The 21,001-nt window shown below is 33.6% G+C and overlaps 2 protein-coding genes across 2 annotated transcripts in view; both read left to right on the forward strand.

Annotated features, from left to right (window-relative positions):
* The first annotated feature begins 1,566 nt into the window (after positions 1 to 1,566).
* LOC143150345 (uncharacterized) lies at positions 1,567 to 3,597 on the forward strand. The gene is made up of 2 exons (XM_076318537.1): positions 1,567 to 1,701; positions 2,897 to 3,597. Exons 1-2 carry the CDS (start codon positions 1,629 to 1,631, stop codon positions 3,163 to 3,165), a joined length of 342 nt encoding a protein of 113 aa, XP_076174652.1. The 5' UTR covers positions 1,567 to 1,628; the 3' UTR covers positions 3,166 to 3,597.
* LOC143150343 (dipeptidase 1) overlaps positions 3,520 to 21,001 on the forward strand; it is a 214,770-nt gene continuing 197,288 nt past the window's right edge. The window contains exon 1 of the mRNA XM_076318535.1: positions 3,520 to 3,553. The gene's annotated coding sequence lies outside the window, so the exon portion shown is untranslated. The remainder of the gene's footprint in view (positions 3,554 to 21,001) is intronic.

Below are 21,001 nucleotides of genomic sequence, written 5' to 3' on the forward strand. Positions count from 1 at the left end.
AAGTGAAGTTACATGATGTTTATAAGGACAATGTACTTTCGATGACCAGCATCAGATATTGATTTAATGGATTTAAGCGTGAACGAACATTCGTTTTTGATGAAGGGCACCTGGGTTGTCCGATTGAAGTGACTACAGAGGATATGGTCGATAAAATCCATGATATCGTGTTAGCAGACCGCTGGATGAAGGTCAGAGAGATTGCTGACATTGTAAACATATCAATTGAACTCGTGCAAAATATTCTACGTGAAAAATTGAACATAAAAAAGCTATCAGCGAGTGGATATCACGTTTGCTTACAGTGGAACAAAAACGAAATGCCACAACGAAACTGGTCGAATTACGTCACGAATTGCTGCCTCGTGCACCTTATTCTCTAGATTTAGCCCTGTGGGATTTCTTTTTGTTCCCAAACCTGAAAAAATGGCATCACGAAACGAGGTTCGTGTCAAACTATGAGGTTATTCCTGAGATAGAGGCCTACTTAGTAGAGTTTGACAAAATCTATTGTTTAGATAGGTTAAAAGAGTTTCAATCTCGCTTTTTATCTCGTATCGAGATAAATCTTTTATCTCGTATCGAGATAAATCTTTTATCTCGATACGAGATAAATAAAGATTAAAAAAGTAACAAGAATGCGGCGGATACTTATCATAACGCCTTTGTAGGACGATTATGATGGCAGTTGGTGGCTCTGTTTTGCGGGATAATAATTCGACTTGTGTGAATTGTAGTTAACCAAATTACTCATCGTCATAGATAGATAGTAGAGGGTCAGAAAAGCTTCGTATCGACCAATGTTGATATATGAGCTGTAGAAACTAATATCGTACTAATAGTTCATATTCTTTGCGAATGCCCAGATTAAGTACATATTTATCTTAGCCAATGCGGTCCGTGCTTATACATACTGTATATTATGAAAGTAATAATTCTAGTCTAAGGGGTGATCTTATATTCTTCCAATAACAATTTTATATCATTAAACTTATAATATCAGGAAAATGTAATGACGTTACGAATTGATTGTCATGTACGCCATGTGTACTGTACAATTATTATTTCGAAAAAATTGAACACAATAGCAGTAATGACAATAAAACAAAAAAATTTAATTTGTTACACGTGATTGAATTGAACGAAATGAATGTAACTCTCGTAAAATGAGCAAAATATAGAAATTGAATAATATATTCTGTACTACAAAAAGAGTAACTACGATACACACCGACATTTACAATAAGTAATGTTTATCAATATTTTTGAGACGATTGAAATGTAAACTTTCTATCTCTCGAAAAGAAAATAAACGGATTTACACAACTGTAACAATGAAAGATTCGTATATTCCGTCCGGGGGTAAGTAAGGATAAATACGTTAAATTTCCAAAAATAAAATTTTATTTGTATTTTAAATAACGAAGAAATTTTATAACTTGGTCGTGTCAGGTACTTTTGGATTATTCTCCGTTACAAGATTACAAGTATATAGTATATATATCGAAAAGTATAAATCGAAGTATCGAAAAGTTATATTTAAACGCATAATACATCCACTTTCGTGTAGATTTATTGTTCGCATATTATCAAATTCGAGGACTCGAACGACCATTGATTTCGCCCTGATGGAGCACGGGGAGAGTGGTGAGGTCGAGGTTGAAGAAACTTGTAGACCGGTACTTTGTGGTCAATTGATCGGTACGTTAGATCAGGAGTCGTCCAGTTTGTTAAATTTGAACGACGTTAAGCAAAAACAAATGATAGCATACCGAATTGATTTTTCACTGAGTTAATCGCAAATTCTGGGTCCGCCAGCTTAGAACAGACTGAGAAGTGCACGAACGAGCGTGCAAAAAGCGTGAGAGAGCAAAAGAGTGCTTGTCTGCCAGACGAGACTAAGCTGCTCTGTTCACGGTGCCGTGGTCGTTCGGTGCGGTTGAGATTGTTTGCAACTCTTTTCCTGTTCTGAGTGGGGCTCAGATTTGAGATAGTTTGGAAACGTTGCGAGACAGCGTGTTGGAAACGCGAGACCGAGACGTTGCTGGAAACGGTGACGCGATAATACGTGATTGGTTACCGGTGCAAAGTTTTTCATCGCGAAGCAGGTGCGCGTTGTTCGCTGTTTCGATACGAAGTCGAACAAACAATGACAAATACACAAATACGAACTATACATATTAGTACGTACAAGGGTCAACGAGTGTATGCGATGTACACGACAAAGGCATCTAGCGGTTACGTTTTAACGGATGTTTCTCGAATATACGGTGGAATGCTTTCGTGATGTCATCGCTTTCGTACCGTACTTTTGCTTATAACCCTCCCGTGTTGGGTTTTTGCGCGATTGCTAACGCTTAGCTACGTTTGTCGCGAAGTAACGGTTGTCGAATGGTTTGATAACGGAGCACGGGGAGAACGCTGTATTTTAACCAAACTAGAATCAAACGTACGAGAACCGAACACGTATCGATAAGAAAAATATTTAGAAGCACTGTCCTTCTATTCGCTTATTAAAGGAATAAAATCAGTTTCAGATAAGTATGTATTATATCAACTACTTGAGCACGTTGAGTGAATTGAAATATGGATAGAAACATTCACCAATTTTAATATAGAATCATATCGAGAAACATTTCAACGCGATTGCTAAATATCTCTCACTTTCGTAACTTACAGCGTACACGTAACTTCCATTCGTTTAATTTCATTCGTCTAATCTACCTAATCGTGCGACGATGTAACCAAGAATGGTGATTAACATAGAACAACGTCTCGTTATTAGGGAATGAAAATTCTAAATACAATTTTCGGTGGTGGAAATACGTAGAATCTTAAAGACACAAATGCCCTGTAATTTCTTCTTAATCTAATTATCTTTCTTTGCATTTGTTAGTGGAAACAAAGAGCAGGTTCCTTTGCGAAGCCAGATACCGGGCCGAGAAGAACAACGCAATTACTCGAACGATGAACGAAAAAAAAAAGAAAAAAGGAAGAAGAAACGAGCTTAATCGAAATAGGCATAAGGACGATCGAAAGAAGAAACAGAGGATACACAGTGAACGTCCGAAGCAGAGATCGGGGAATCTTCAGGAGTGGAGGCCACGAGCTTCTGAGACTTTTCCTCCGACAATGGTCGGAGTTTGCGCGAGGCGAAGGACGTAGGCTCGAGGTGGTGCGGAGGAAAGCGTGCACCGGCTGGAGGGATGGAAAGAGAAGCCTGGAAAGAGAAATGCGACTGCGGAAAGCCTGGGGAAAGAGGGAGACAGTGAACGGTGGGACGAAGGTTTCGGGGGTGGTCGGGTTGCCATGGCAGCTACCCTGGCCGGGTAGCAGACCCCAGTCTTGCCGCGGCAGTCGCCGAGTGCGTAATGGCTTCGTTCTTTGTCTCGTTTCTTTCGTAACATTCGACGACTGTGATATATGCCCGTTCTCCTTGGCTGATTAAGTTGGTGATTAGTCTGGTGATTAACGGACCGACAAGAGTGCAATGGCCCATGGATAAACAGGATACACGGAATACGATACGCGACTGCTACTCATCCCGCAGAATGTAATTCTTTCGTTGTTTTCGCAGAAGTGATCGCCACGCGTGAATTGATCTATGCCAGATGGGCTACGATCCATAGATCCGATGAAAATCATTGATCCCCACTATTTTATCCGACTACACGATTCCGTTGTTTGTCGATAATCCACGACGCTTTGACCGTGACATTTTTCGTTTCCGTTCATATCGCCGTTCATTGTGTAGAGACTAACGAGCGAACGTCTTCATCGGTCTGCTCTATGGTTTCAGGCTTGTAGAAAAGTTAGGGAGAAGATTGCGGGTAGAATCGTAAAGTGGTGTAACGCGTTGCTGTGGAAAGCTCTCTAAGTGTCTGAAACTTACTGATTAAGAGGGTAAGGAACGGGGAAATAGAAGCTCCGTGCTATGAAATTCTAGGACAATACATTTTAAAGCTGTATTAAAGGTTCTGTAATGAAATATCTGGCAATGTCTTAATGCAGTTGTCTCGCACAGTTATCGGAACAAATACATTTCGCGTGTTATTGCATATAACATATTGTTACTTCGCCAAGATCATTTATCGGGACACTCAAACATTGCCAACTGTAAAGTATATGAAATTTTTGTTTTTTTTTTCTCTTCAACCGAACACCAATTTAACAACAGAAAGGAAACGAACACTTTCATTCGCTGATTTTCAATGGTATACGTTTTGTGTCATATCACGTTCTGTGCAACTTAACAACGAGGTTGTAAAATGATCGTACTGTAAAGAATCAACGAAATTCATTTAACTTGAAACTCTCTAACGATGAAGACTGTCGCCGAGATGTCATTTCCTGCAACGAATCTCATCTATTGTCAAAGTTGAACGTGTGCGGTTTAATTCTTGATTTAACGAAGCATTTATCAATTGAACTAGCTAATTTATTCTAAGTAAAAGATAGTTGTAATTCTTATGTTAATCTCTGCAAAGAGTGATGCGAGAAACGTTTGGTAGCGAAACGTTCGCGTTGAAAGGAAATTTTCCAGATTTCTTCTTTACTTATGGCGGTACAGTCTATTTCAAGGCAAGTGTAAAAATCATTGATAAACTGCTGAAGAAGTAATCTTTCCAAGTGCTTACGTGGCCCAATTCGAAGTTCCGTTACCATTATAATAAAATCGCAAACTTTGCTCCGTGTGTTTTAATTAATTTATGGAAAAATTTTAGTACCCAATTGTAAAGGTACAGCCGAATGCTGTTGTTGAAACCTAAATTCGATAAGAAGTTATGTTCGTGAAATTAAAACGATTATAGCAAGGTTAGAAGTCAGTCGCGTCGATGTTACATATATACCACATTGACGTATTCGTTGTAAAAGTTGTGGGATTGAAAAGAATAAAGAATAATAAATAATTACTCAACTCTGTGATTTACTTATAACGGTGGTGAAACTTTGATGTGTCGTAACTGTGTAAGCATTGAAAACAGAACGTGCGATTTTATTCAAAATAATGTTGAAAATTAATACAAATCTTACTCTCAGTATATATCTTATACTATTATTTTTACTCGGTAAAGAAGGAATAAAATGTCCAACGTTCGTTCTGTGTCTACCTCTATAAAAATTCTAAGCATCGGTGTTTAAACAATAGTAAAGAGAAGGGAATACAAGGAGCATGTTTAGTAGCCTCTCGTTCATTAAGGGCCACATGAATTTCAAAAATATTTGGAGTAAATGTATCGAGTTACTTTCCTGCACCGGAATTACAAGTAAATCTTCACGCTGCGAATAAATAAATGATTTTTTCTTTCAGCAATTCGATTCAAGCGAACAATTTCCAACTAGTCGGCTCTGATATACTCTGATATCGGTTTTGTTAAATCACAGTGGCTCGTTTCACTCCTACGAGCCGCAACAAACAATTTTTACGTTGTCATATTGTCTTTGCTTCTGTACACGACTTTACGCCGCTTTCGTGTTCGTTCATAAAAATCTGCGAAGCGAACACGTCGCGAAGATCGTCATGCAATCCGGTTAGTAAAGGTTTTCTTGTCGAGAGATAAAGACAGGGATGTACTTTTAAGAATTGCAATGGACTCTCCCGTCTCGAAAACTATTACAGTTTTCCGATAATTTTTCGTTTTCATCATGTTTCTTCTGTGAGAAGATGTCATTTCGCACTCCGAAGCACGGAGTAATATTAAAGTAGCGGTGTTGTAAAACGCCAACGCCCTTTAAATTAATTAGAATTCGTATCGTCTAACATTTAAAAATAACAAATTCGTACTTATTAAAAAGCCATTGATGCAATCTTCGTACCACGAATTATCCGAATACTGCGAGAGTGATTAATAAATTACTTTAGTTTCCAGATTCGGCAAAAGTTATGCACTTAAATATAGAGAATGCTGCAGTATTTGAATTTCGTATCCTGTCAAAGGCCTTTAATTAAAAACCACATTGAAAAGCTGAGCCCAGTTCGAATGAAATTGTTTCTGAATTTATATGCTTCATTAACTCGATTAGAACAAATAAGATCGAGAAGTACACTTCGAAACAACAATCACGTTGAATATATAATATTGATTGAATCTTGAATATATTTTTGAAGATAGCTATTCGAGAAACCAGAGTTAAAAGTTTTATACTGCCTACAATCGTCTATTTATTACAGAAATAGTGCAGGTTCACAGTTATTGTTAGCAAAGAATTGACACAATAAACGAACATATAATCTATAGAGAAATTAATTCATTAATAAATCACTGCATTTTAAATAAAATTTTCCTCTATTCTCAATTTTACGCGACAATCTCTTTCAGTTCATCCACCAAAGTTCTCACGGACTATAACCAAAATAACTGAACAAGACATTAGTTACAAAACTCATCAGAATTCTAACATTTCAACAACGAATGTTGCTATTTTCACACGATTTTTCTTCCCTCTATCGTACTGGTCTGTTTCAAAAAAAAAATTCCAAAGGTCGTCATTGTACTCGGATACCTCAAACAGAGAATAATTTTCAACAACTCGTCGGTATCGTTTTCTTTGTTATCGTAACCAGTTGCTTCGCGCAATGTTTTGTTTTGTTTTTTTTTTCTTCAGCTCCTCCTCAACTCCTTCTTCAGCTCTGTCCTTCGAGAATAGCTACAGAAATTCCTTGTCTGAGGATGCACTGGTGCTGCCTTCCTGACAGATCTTGTCTCATCCTCGAGGAGACGGAAAGAGCATACGTTTCTATCAGACATTCAATAGCCGCGAGCTGATCGTAATTCTTTCTCTGGGTTAAATATTTTTTGTCCGGACTCTTGGCGAGGATTTTCTTTCGATGATCGGCTCAAACTGGATATCACGAACGTCGACCCTGAAATACATGGAAGAACTTTGAGACATCGGTTGCCCTAGATACACGTCTTGTATCGCTCGTCGAAAGCGCGTGAAATCGGTAAATTGGCTAGTAATGGATTGATCGATCTTTGATAAACGAACGGTTTTTCTTTATTATCTTGATAAATGAAACGTTTCCGTGACGATGGAAATAAACATCGTTCCTTAAGGAAAATGGAAAGCAAAGAATAACTTCAAGCAGGGCTACTTACTGATCCTAATCAGTAGCATGCACAGTGTTGTTGTGCAGGCTGTTCACAGTACAAGGGCGATTAATCAACAGATTGGTATTCTGATAGATTAGTCGAAAGTTACAATTTTATTTCAATATTCCAATTTTTTTTTTATTCGAGTAGTTTCTCCAAGCTCAGAATCGTTCAAAATTACTTACAATCCATCGTGTCACAGGAACGTCTAATACATTTATCTGTACTGTATATAGGAAATATGTATAGTTAGTACAACAGTCGTGAATTAATTAAGAACTTTGTGACAAAAAAAAAGCCCGAGTAATGAGAATTAAAAAAATTAATCGGTTATCTAGTCATATTTCTTTCTTTTCTTCTTGTAAGAAATTGTACCATGTAATTACTACAATATGACAGATATTATACGATTCTAGAAATTTATTCTTCTATTTAGTTACTGCTAAATAATAGGGGGCGGTTTTATGAAAGATGAGACAAGGGTGTTGCATTTCCACGTGGGGGTTCTGATTTTAGCTTGAAAGCGTGTATAATACATCGTAGAAAGTAATGGGTATATTTGATCCTTGGAAACATTGCGATCAATGTTGAAGTTTGATTAGGATCAAATTTGTGTTAAAGACGGAAGCTAGTGACGCGGACAATCCAGTCATACCCTGGATATTATGACTTCTAGTTACAAATATAATTAAATTTCTGGAATTTTTAAGAAGTATTCACTTTTGGATGAATACTAATTTATTAATGGATTAATCAATCTTGATAAACGATCGGTTTTTCTTTATTATCTTGATAAATAAAACGTTTCCGTGACGATGAAAATAAACGTCATTTTTTAAGGAAAATGGAAAGCAAAGAATAACTTCAAGCAGGGCTACTTACTGATCCTAATTAACTCTTACTCAATTGACCTACGCATATTATGAATGCGTATAGTGAAAAAGACATTATTTTGTTTAATATTCACTGAATGAAATTCATACTAAGTATAATCTGTGAGTGTTGAAAATGATTTCAACGTTAAAAAAGAACATAAATATCAGTGTAAAGTTGTTTTTAAACTACAGTAACATTGAATACATGTTTAATAGTAGGAATGTTCAAGGATAGTTAAGAAGGTCATTAGCAACAGATCATAATTCTTTTTCAGTTTCAGATAGAAAAACGTATTGGAGAAAAGATTTCAATTATTTAGAAAAGTTCAATTTTCTGTTACTGTATTTTTTTCTCAATGCAATAATGCACCTGCAGAACAAAATTTAATTTTTCTCCTAAGAATAAAATCGAACACTGTTTTATATAAAATAATTGGTCTCGTCATTCTGTGTGTAAAAGTATTTTTCTGAAGGCATCCAAAAGTGAATACTTCCTAAAAATTCCAGAAATTTAATTATATTTGTCTATTTATGCAATAATTTTATGTTAATATATCGATATAATCCACTTCTAGTATAATAATGTAATAGTGATCTATTTTGGTAGATTCCATCAGCAGCGTAGAGCAAAATGCCATTTTTAGGAAATAAAATATTATAAATATTTATAAAATTAAAACGATTAACTTTATAAACAGCTGAATGAAACCTTAATAAATATTAATTATAAGATTTGATTTCTTTTAATTGCTAGGCAATTTATGATATAATAATTAATATGGTTAACTGTATAATAATTTTACTTAACTTTATGCGATATTTAAAACTAAAAATAACGGGCTTGCACTACGTGACTCTTAATTACAACTTTAAACATGTTTTTCCACACATCTCATAAAACATTCACTTCTCAATGGTCATAGCGTAATATTGTCACTAGCAATAATTTAACAAAAATATATTTCACAAAAATGTAGTAATAAAAATGATCTGAAAACTTCTTTTTTGGCTGCAAGGAGAAAACAGAAAATGTTCATAGTTTAGTTAGAATAAGTTATGGTGATTTCTTGTTAAATGAAGAACTTTTCTAAACAATTAAGCCAAGATTAAAAATAGAAGAAAACAAACAATGAATTGCCATTATATTGTAGACAGTTTCTCACGTTATTTATGTTTTCTTTAGTAATATTAAATTATTTAGAAATAATATTTGCAAATCAGACTTAATTCACTCTACTAAGTTATAAGTTATAAATATACTTCATATGTATATATTTTTCTTCAAAAAGCTACAAAAGAAAAACTAGTGGATAAAAGCAAAAAAAAAAAAAACCAAGTAGCTAAGGTTTTTGTTTAATTTTCTCGTGGATGGTTTAAAAAATAAAATGTATTCGTTTGCTTTTATGTAAGTCGATAACTATGTATAATATCGTAGAATAATAATAGAAAAATATTTAAAAATTGTTATAATAAAGTAATTTTCTGAAATAAAATATAAAGTATTTCATAGAAAATTAATTTTCTAATAAATAAGTATTAACCGTATATATGCAAACTAATAAAAAGAATACCTTATACAAAAAAAAAAATATGTTTTACTGAAAAATAAGTTTTTAGATCACATTTATTATCGCAACTTTTTGTCGATCAAAAACCCAAATATTTTTATTGAACATTCATTTTGTCAAGCTATCCGAAACAGCAATATGATCATCATGCTATACAAGATTCAATGTAAGAAGAATACTATAGAGAAACTATAGTCATAAAAATGTAGATCATATTGAATCGTATAACATTTCTCTGTACTGATTTTCTATACAACATTCAGTTACAAAAGTAAAACAATCTGGCCCAGTTTTCAGAAGCACTCTATACAAATTGTATGAACATAGATACCTCCGGTGTACTTCTTCTAGCTTTGTTCTCGTTTAGAGCGTGCATTTCCATAGAAAAAAGGAGGACAAAGTTGATTACGTAAAATATTCACAAATCCTATTTTATGTTGTCTGAGTAGTGAAACAAATACTAAAGAAATTCCTAGTCACAAAACAAAGACACTGCACGGAACCTTTATTATGGGGAGTAGGATGTCCATATAGTCGATTTCTTGGGATAAACGACTGAGTAGGTTCCAAAGTAAAGGAAGGTTAGTTTGTAAAGTACTAAGTCAAGGATTGGATAAATGTTCCCTTGTGTTATGATTTCTACAATTGAATTATCGTAATTCACTAATGACACCTTTTATGCAATCACATTTTCTGTATTAAAACTCAATAATTATAATATAATAATAACTATACACTATTAGGTAAATTTGATTGTATGCACGAAATTGATGTGTTCGATTTTCAAATAATGATCATTTTATAGGTTAATGATTTTGGTTCGGATTCGAGATTTATTATGGATGAATAATTAACTTGACGTGAATGTCGATAAGTTTCAGCTTCGACGATGGTGTTGAAGTTTGTTGATGTATTCAATTGATAAATCGGAATCGTACGAAAACTAGTTATTGGTCGAAATATTGTAGGCAATTCAACAAGAAAGTGACTCTTTTGAGAAACCTAGACTAGGTCTATTGTTTTACGTTTTTCCCAATTGGAAGCTTAGCCACCAAATATTGGAACAATTACGATCTAGTTGGCCAGTTTTGAAACATTTTCAAAAATCTGCATACCCCACGTTAAATTGCATCTCAACGTATTTATTGTATATTATTCTCTGAATAAAATAATTATATTTTCTCAATCTCTCTGAGTTGTTGGTTTACATATTTTAGTGACATGACTATTTCAGTAGTGCTGTATTCTTCTTCTGCTTTCTACCATCCAAAACCTATTGTTGGAGCAGTGTGAAGTAAAAGATGGCAGTTACTTGGAGCTAAATCTGAACTATACACAGGATGATCCGATATCTCCCGTTTAAAATGTTGAAGCAGATCATTGATTCTCTGATGTGATCGCGAATTCTATCGTTGCATCTCACTTTGTCGTGTTTTGTTTCGTTCGCGTTCTGTTGTCACACGGTGGACTTTGACGTGTGCCAAACTTAACCATAGTGACAATGTATGCATCGCCTTTCGCTGACCTGAAGTCTCACGGGACAGGAGCGAAGAGAGATCAGATCGTCCATCCCCACCTGAGCTGCACGTTCTGAACCTAAGCTACGCACCCTGCCATAGTAGTAAGAATAGATTTCAATTGCATGCCTATCTCAATATGTATATAAATACAAAGCTTGGTGGGTATAAACTACCGAGGTTTCGTTTACGCTTATATTTAATGCATAAAACGTCTGTTTCATCTCATAAGAGTTATTTAATCTAAAAAAAATATTATATAATATTCACAGTTTTTCCATAGGTGAAATAATAAAGATGATTTTGAAATATAATTAATTCTTCTTAATGGAATCAAATATTCTGTACGACACGATTCAACTTAGCCCCAGTCGTTCTCCACGAAAAAAAAGTATCGTAGGAATTTATTTAGCGGTGATTATGAAATAAAGGTGAATGAAGTTTTAGGATACACGTGTATTGAATGAGGTAGTAGTAGGAACAAAACATTAACAAAGCACACAAATTATAACTATGCTGACTACGCTATTCTTATTTCACGTGACACGATCACGTGAAATGTTCTCTCGCACCTTATATTCTTACATGCATTCATTCCCTTTCATTCTAATCCTTAATTTTTCTCACTCCATCTGGTTACGTTCGCCCAAAATTTCACAGTCCGGCGCCATCTCAATTGCTCGTCTTTCACGCCTCGAAAACACTTCACTCGCTCGTCTATTCCAAACACTTCAGATTTTCTCCGATCCACACGCAATTCCTTTCATTCTCACACATTACCACGGTATTAAGCCACGTTTCCCAAAAGAACAATGGCACTTCCAAAGATATTAAAATTTAACATTGCTATTACCGCATGTAAGAAATACAGAGCGAACAGACTAATAAAAGTCAGGAAATTAAGTCTTTTCTTAAAGAAAAATGTACATCTTTTTAAGAAAGCAATCAATACATTTATCAACACACATATCTAAATTTGTAGCTGACCAGATGATTAAATTTGTCTGAAACATTTTTTCATCCGACTAAAGTACCTGAGAAATCGTGACAGTTATGTCACCACTATATGTAAATTCCTTCGAAATGAGTAAAAATTCATTTTTATTTATTTCTAAACTAAATTTTTATTAAATTATATTTGTTCCTGAAGACAATTTTACTTATATCTACTGATGATTTCATAATCCGTGCTTTCCTAGCATATTGTAAAAATGAGCAAAAAATATTGTCTTCTATTAGATACAGTTATTGTATAATAGTAATATGTTAAAATTACGCCAATGGGGCTCTGCCTGCCACGTGTTTCTCATTATCTCTCTCTATCTCACTACCTTGTCGTCACTCAGTCCACATGTGTCTTTGACACTGTCTCGACGAATGGCGAACTAGAATCAAACGTGTGTGTTAGAATAGGTGTACTCCTTCCACTTTTCTCGCATTCCTGCCACGAGCTTCAAATCAGTGGCAAAGAATACATATATGTAATAGGTTGCTCGATAAGTTTTGTTGTTCGATAAGAAATGGAGCTATTAGGTTCGTCGTTTCATTTTTCTAAAGATGGTACTACTGTGACTCATTCGTATATTTACAGTTGTTCGAAGTTGAAGTGTTGTAATATGATTTTGCAATGGAAAATTCTCCTTTCTTTTGTAACATTTTACCTTGTTGGACAACGGTCAATCCCTGACGCGGTAATGATATCAATAACGTCAACTGAGCGAATTAAAAAAAATTCAATTCATTGGTCAATTGATCGAAAATATCATTAATCAATGCTTAAGACTGTTTTATAGATCAATTCAGACGTGTCTGTATTATAAATTCAAAATAAATACATCGTTGATAAAAAATACATTTCTTTTACCATCTGAAATATACTTTGAAACGCAAAATAAACTTTAAACGTAACTGAAAATCTATAAATAAGACAGATAACCAAAGTTCAATATTATATTTCTTGCTCAAATCAAATAAATCTTATACGAACTATCATCTGTCAAATCTTATATGAACTATCAGCTATCAAATAAATTTTATACGAACAACATTTTGCTACGTTTAATAGTTTTAGAAATAATTACTGACTCGCAAATTCGTTTACTTAAAGTTGATGTATTTATTAATTCAGAAAATGTAATCTCATTTTTGTTCTAATGTTACAAAAATTTGGTATCTAGCTTTCGTGAATAAAATTCGAAAGGTTTAGGTTGCTGAAACAATCACGCGTTCAGATTTAGACTTAGGGTCACAGTTTATTTCATCGCAGCGTGCATTCGCGTTTTGTGAGAATATCGAATGTGGTGGAGCTTCTCGAAACTTTTCTCCAAAAACTCTTCTCTCTTTACTTTCTAAAGTTACCTTTATATACACACAAGGAAGTTTCCCTTTCCACTATGATTTCTCTCACCCTCGTCTATTCCTTGTGTCTTTAGTGTGCTTCCTCGAGAACAGAAAGGTGCTAACGTGGGGAAATCGAAAGTTTAGCAACGCAGCGGAATTTCCTTCAAGCTCGTTACCCACAATGCATCTGTCGTAGTCCTCTTCCAGAAATCTTCGATTTATAACACCTGCAATTAACTATTGAGGCAACGACGGGAAAATCCATGAACCAAACTTGGAAGAAAGTTCGCAAAAATATACTTCCCGAAAAGTAGCTTTCGTTGACGTGGGAGTCATAAACTCTGCTGGTCGTTTTCACGTCAGATGCTTCGGAACCTACCTACGACCAGCCGCTAGAAATTTATTTTAATACCGAAATAATACAAAAACTGAAACTAAAATTTGTAAATAATTATGTGATTTAATTTATTCTAGTTTTCAGTTCATATTTCGTGTAACCACCTTTCGCTTTTAGGACAATAATTATTATTTTCCGTATGGTGTTTACCAACGTTTCATTGAGTTGTTCGGAAAGTTCGTATCGATTTTCGGTAGGTGACATTAATACAGATTTGAATATATCGGAATGATTGAAAACCATCGACACGCGTACATACTTCAAAAGATGATATTTCAGGAATCTTTAGGAAATACGTTTCGTTAAGATACATTAATTTTCGTAAGTTTTATACGCTTTTAAATATGAAAAGAAACAAAGTGTATTACAGGCATTCGATACTTTTTCTTTACCAGAAGCCACACAAACAGCAAAAGAATATGTACTGTTTATGGTGAAGATGCTGTAGCTGAAAGAACTGTGAAAGTGATTCTCTAGCTTCAAAGCTGGTGATTTCAATTTTGATGATCAAGAACGCCCGGCTGGACCCACTATCACCGATGAAGATCAGATCATATCACTGATCGAGAATAATCCACGCTATACGACACGTGAATTAACAGACACGTTAAAAATATCAAAAACCACCATCCAGGAGCTTTCTGTGAAGCTTGGATACGTAAACCCTTTTTGTGTATGAATTCCTTACAATTTAACGGAAGAAAATCGAATGGAACGCATTTCTATTTGCAACTCGCTCTATAAACGCCACAAAGGGACAATTTTTGAAGCAAGTAGTGACAGGAGATGAAAAATGGATGATTTATAGTAACGTTGAACAGAAAAGACTGGGAAAAGTGAAATGAATTACCTTTAGCGACTCTTAAAGCTGGTCATGCTTTGTGTCTGGTGGGATTGGAAAGGAATCCAATATTATGAGCTTCTACCAAACAGCCAGACGATAAATTCGGGAAGATATGGATCGCAATTAGACAAATTAAAGACAACGATTGAACAAAAACGTCGAGAAGTCGTGAATTGGAAGGGCGTCGTATTTTATTAGGACAATGTACGACTTTGTGTGTCTTTGACTACTCGAAAAAAGTTGTCAGACCTGATTGGGACGTCCTATTCTAACGGCTGTGTTCACCAAAGAGACTTTCATTCAGGTCTTTACAAAATTCCCTTAATGACGAAAATTTTAACTCTTTGCTCGATATAAAAAATCCAATTGAAAGGTTTTTTGCCGAAAATTTGAGAATTTCTGGAAAGATGGAATTCAATTTTTGTAAAGGATGGGGAAAGATTGTGGACCAGAATAGCAACTATATAATTCAATAAATGTATACCGAAATTGAAATGTGTCGCCTTTGAATCTTCCTTAAAAATCGGCACAAATTTTCCGAATAACCCAATATAATATTCTGGTGAAATATTTTCCGATTTTTCTTATTGTATAACTGTCGTAAAATTTACTTAATCTTAAAATTCAAAGAACCATTTTAAAGTTTAAACTTATCACTTCTTAATGCATTGAGCAACTATTATCAAAATCTGTGTTTGGCACTTGAAATCCGTTGTTAAAAATGAATGTATTCAATTGTATATTTTCTTGAGGTTTTTTGATTGGTACAGATTGTAGACAATATTTATTACAAAAATACAGGCACATATATTTTATGTAGAAGATACAATAAAAAAATACTTCAATGTGTAAATTACTTTCATGTAGATATATATAAATAAACTTATAAATATCTGTTGGATTTAGATTTTGGTGACGTATTAATTGTTGGAGAATACTCAATTACATGTAGCAACTACAAGGTTTACATTCCAATTATAAATTCACGTATCAAAAAGAGTCCACTCACATTTCCTAAAATGTGGAAGTTATAAACTAAGAAATTCTTTGTAGTTTCTAATAAAAAGTAACATGGGGAATATATCACAGACAAAAGTGAATAAAAAAAAAAGTTAAATTACATTGACCTTTCTTCTTCCCCAACATTTCTCAAAAGATAATTCAGTGCAATATTTTTAATCTAAATTCACAATTAGCCATTTGTGACTTCATTTTATACTGATATTATATGCAAAGCATAAAATTAGTAATTGGAGAAATTTCCGGATCATTCATTTTAAAATCAGACACTTTTTGAAGTAACACAAAGAATTTTATTATAACTTAGACATGTTCCACTTACCAGCAATATTTAAACGTATGGCAAAAGACTTTCCAAAATTTAAAAAATGGTTGATTTTACAAGTGTTCGAAGAATTACGTATACCTTTCTTGCCACAAATAATATACTAAGAAATTAAAAATAAATATTTGCATCTATAGTTAGTTTCGTTACTTCCTCATCACGAGTTATAAAAGATTTGTAAATTTAATACAGATGAAATTGTTACTAACATTTATATGTTAAATGACTGATCAAACCTTAACTTTGGTAACTTTGTTAAATACGCTTAAGTGAAAGTGTCGAATACAATTTTATGCGAAGAACGAAGATAACTACAATGTGAAATAATTTGTATTAGATAAATATTTATTCGAAAATACTCGAAGTATATCTCATCCTGCTTGGAAGTAAATAAATTTCTCTCAAAAAAAAAAAACATTTTTTCTATAAACACCTTTTTGTAATATTGATCATTCGAAAAATACTCTCATGTGCAGTGTTTTGCCATTGAGCAGCCATTGTTCGCTTATCTCGGCAATGCCATAGCTACATAGGTACATAACGTCACTCATTGTCAAAAAAGACAAGCAATCTGACGCACAGTGGTCTGGATTCACTAAAACACGCTCAGATTAGGGCCAACTTCACAATATTCGGATTCAATGATTACGTAGAACATTTCTTCTAAACTTCATTGTTATCTTTTTGTAATTTAAATTATTCGATTTACAATTAAATGACTTGTATAATCAATATAATCGGTACACATAATAAAGTAACTCTGTTTTCGAACAATCACTTCTTAAAGAAATATAAGTTAAATATATTTCAGTTAAATAAATACAAACAGTTCGAATTGAGCCAAGCAGCTCGAAAGAAGACATGCAATGTGAATTCTGAAAGTTCTTTCAAACCGTTCGGTTTATTCTAATCAGATAAAAAAAAACCCTATTCCGCAACTTTTGCTGCATGGTTTTTTTTCTCAGAAATGTCCACAGAAACCAGCACTGTATAGAGTATATGTGTCACGCGAAGAACTTATTGTAAAAATACTAAAATAAGACGTAGAAACTACGCACATCGATACATTTTAACATTTTGACGGCTATTTACAATTATGCAAAGTTATAAAATATTGTAATCATTAAAACCGACACATTGAAGAAACTTTCACAAGAGAAAACCAATAGCAAAAATAAGAGATGTTTGCAGATTGATCTTATCTTTTAAGACTAAAAAGAATTTTTTAACATTTTCAGTTTCCTCACAATAGCTCAATTTTGCCCGAAATTAGTGTATGAAGTAAATAGAAATATTTAAAACAAGTGCAATTGAATTCATGGGGAAATTAGTCTATCACCGAACGACATCGTATAACGCTGTCATATTTAATAGAAACATGTGGTATCGATATACATTGGACTATAAGAAAGCAGAAAAGCCGTACTAAAAGTTGCTTCGCATAAAATAACAATCGATATCGATTTATGCAGATTTTGCTAGATAGGATATGATGCATACGACATTGTTTGCAAAATATAACAATAAATGGTGAGAAGGAAAAGAAACGCAACGAAGCTCGATTGCTTCTTCAAACTAACAAGTGATTAAAACGATTACTAGACGAATGCGGTCAGGTTGCATTTGCTTCTGGGGAATATTGGCATATTTATGAGGAGGGAATATTCAGTGAGGGATTTAGTCGATCTTTCACGAGCAATACGTTTATTGACGGTGCTGTACCGACTCGAATAATTAATGTGGCAGTAATTTGGAATTGAATTTCAAACAGTTTCAAAATTTACCATTTTTACCGCCAGACACTGCTTCGCAATTCTTTCAAACTTTAATAAGAATCTCAAGGAGAAAACTTCTTCATTTCGATATTATTCGAATGATTGTTAAAATCACAATTAAATTAAAAATTATACAATTAGTATTTAAAACTTGAATCATCTTTTAGATAAAAAAAGATTGATAACGGAACTCGATATCTTCGTACTAGACTTTATCAAGAAAGAAGCATGAAAACTTTTTGTACAAGAAAGGGGAAAAATTATGATGATGTTTCGAACGAAAGTGTAATATGTTTCAAGTAGCTACAAAAGTGAAAATTTAATAAATTGTTTCCTCAATTTAATAATTATTGATTTAAATATGGCGAATACGTTTTGTATATTACTATCTGCTAATACACTAAAATGAAAAGTAACTTGTAGTTGTTGCAATCTATGTATTGAAAAACATTGCAAAATCTCCTGGTCAAAATGTTCCTCATTTAAATTGGTTTTTAATCGTTCAAATATGTACAAATTACAAGAAAACGTAACTCAACTGAAAGATTTCCATATAAAAGGTGTACTCAAAGTATTCATCTTTTATAGAAGGAAGCAACAATCGTTCAAGATTAACGAAAGAAATGGTGTAGGAATAAAATCACACGATTAATTCGAAATACAAATGTTATACCAAACACGTAACGCAACATTTTAAAGGAATGTTGCATTTATCTAACAATAGAAGTTTTAGATCAATCTATCTTTTGTTCCCCATTTCAATAGATCCTTTAATAAGTATGTCTTTTTACGCACGTTCAAAGATTCCAGGATTGTTTTTTATTTATCAACAGCGAATAACAATTTGTCATATTAATTCTAAGTTGAATTCATTTATGTAATCTTCACTCGAGCGTCTTCTTGGTTTTCATTCTAACTTGCCCATTGTTCCAATCACAATGAAGCGAGTAGAGTAACAATAAAATGAAAAATTACCAATGCACAGTAGACTTATTAATTGAAGTCGATATACCGACACGAGGAGCAATTTAACTGACAAAATTAAACAATGTCCTTCAACAAAACCCGTGTGTATACGTATGTTTTTATATCAAACTATATTGAAGCAAATTTGTTATCGATTTCTATAATCTACTCTACTTTGTCTCAAATGTTCGAACGTTAATGTATCCATAACACCAAATCTTTCATTTCATCAACTTTTATAAATTTCCACTTCCATCGAATACTTACAATAATCAATAATTGCAATTATTAGTTAATGAATGTAATTACTGATAGAGTTGACCGCCTTTTCCTAAAAACACGTTCACCAGATTATTCCAGTGTAATTAATTACGAACAGTGAATTATGGACAAAGAGTGTACTAAATATTAAATGGAACCCGAAATGAGTGGATGTGCACGTACACGTACATACATTTATAGTCTGTGTTACAAAGTAATATTCACTAATTACAAAAAATTTCATTCGCAATATAATTAAAAACAAATGTTCAACCATTTTTATAACGACGAAAATATAGGAAACGAATTTCAAATGTGAAAGTACTGGAAAATTATTCGTGAGGTTGTTTCGAAAGGCATTTACTCAAAAACGAAATACAATAAGATAGTAAATTTAATAGGAATTTAATAACAAAATAGTTTAGAGAAAAATTATTAATTAGTACAAAGAAATAAATCTGTGAAAGTATCTATTATTTCTCTTCAAAGTTTGTTATTACCAAATAACAACCCAGATCCAATGATTCATTTACGTAGACTCTAATTAGATACATCTTCACTTTTCAAACAAAACTATACGCTTTTATTTTGCATATGAATGTAAACGAACGAAGTATACCTTTGATCAGTCATTTAGAAATTTTCTATTTATAATTTAGAAAAACTGAACTGACCTGCAGAGCTTTCTTTATGGTTATCGATGTGTTTACATCTACTCTGTCGATATTTACATAATTATATTTAAAAACAGTTGTTTTGTGATTGTCGAAACATTGGTAAGGTGATAAATGTTCCACTTTTTGTTAAATTTGTGATACATAGGGCTCGATGACCTTGGTGTCCTTTAATCATTATTTTATATAGTCTCTCATTTTTACCATGAAAAGTGTAGTAGTTTGCATCTTTTGTTCTTAACGTCCTTATCAATTTTCTGTAATTTTCGGAGTTTGCAGTTTGGATTCTAACTTGATTATTTTTAAACTTTTTCATTGTATATGATTTTTGATTCGATAGTTGGTCTAGTAATTTCATTAAAGGCTTCATAGTGTGAACTCTGATAAATATTGACAGTGGTTTTGTCCCTTTAGTTGAGAGTTCGCTATGATGGTTCAATATTTCGTATCAGTTTGATGTGGAGATTGAATTATTATCTAATAATCATTTAATTTTTGTTCTCGGTATCGGGTGTTGTTTCAGTTATTCTTTTTCTTTCTTCTTTTTATTGTTTTCGATAGATTCCATTCTTTCAGGTTTATTTCTCTTTCTGAATCTGTGTCTAAGTAGCTTTTACCTTCCGCCAGATCTTTGGAGTGTCTGATTTGTAATATTTCCTATTTTTTCATTTGTTATAATTTAAAATTTTTCATTGGTGTATTTAGCTGACAGTCATGGGAGTTTCAGGCTATCAATTTGCCGCTTGAACACAGCTTGTTTACTTTGTATACATAGACACTCTCACTTCACTGTTTATACCATAGAGCTCTCGTTCGCACATGCGTTCACAATGACGGTTCACAGTGACCGACTCCAAAACGAAAATCGATTTAAAAAGCTCGAATCAATCTCCGGAGAATGATAATTTCTTTAACGCAAGCGGTACTTGTCTAGAAGATTGAATCAAGACATGGATGTTCGTTGAATTCATATTGAGGGACTCGATCAGAATCGATTTGCTTGGAAACCGAGGAAGAAGCTCCGCATGCTTGTGACCAGTCAGCTCTCTAACCACGAAGAGAGAGCCTTAAGTGATTGTCGACTAGCGATATGTCCTTTGACCACGAGCGGACCAATCCCGTGAGAAGGATATAATCCGTATAGCCTAGCATGATTCGATTAGAATCGATCTCCTCCCCTCTTGGCATGCTTCTTTGATTACGCTAGCCTTTGAGCTGCTGCCAGACGTTAATACAAAATAACCTCGCAACTTCGTGGAAAAAGTAAAAGGAGCGTTGCACGGAACAAAAGATACACGGTGTTTTAGGACTCTTCAGAGGTTATATTTATAATACAAGCCTGGAA

Source organism: Ptiloglossa arizonensis, chromosome 8 (assembly GCF_051014685.1).
Source record: "Ptiloglossa arizonensis isolate GNS036 chromosome 8, iyPtiAriz1_principal, whole genome shotgun sequence".
NCBI classification, from domain to species: domain Eukaryota; kingdom Metazoa; phylum Arthropoda; class Insecta; order Hymenoptera; family Colletidae; genus Ptiloglossa; species Ptiloglossa arizonensis.

What these genes read in the sequence shown, in the direction of transcription:
- LOC143150345 (XM_076318537.1), top strand. Translation starts at nt 1,629, where the DNA reads ATGGAGCACGGGGAGAGTGGTGAGGTCGAGGTTGAAGAAACTTGTAGA. An exon ending in ACTTTGTGGTCAATTGATCG is followed by an intron (nt 1,702 to 2,896) that starts GTACGTTAGATC and finishes TGCATTTGTTAG; the next exon opens with TGGAAACAAAGAGCAGGTTC.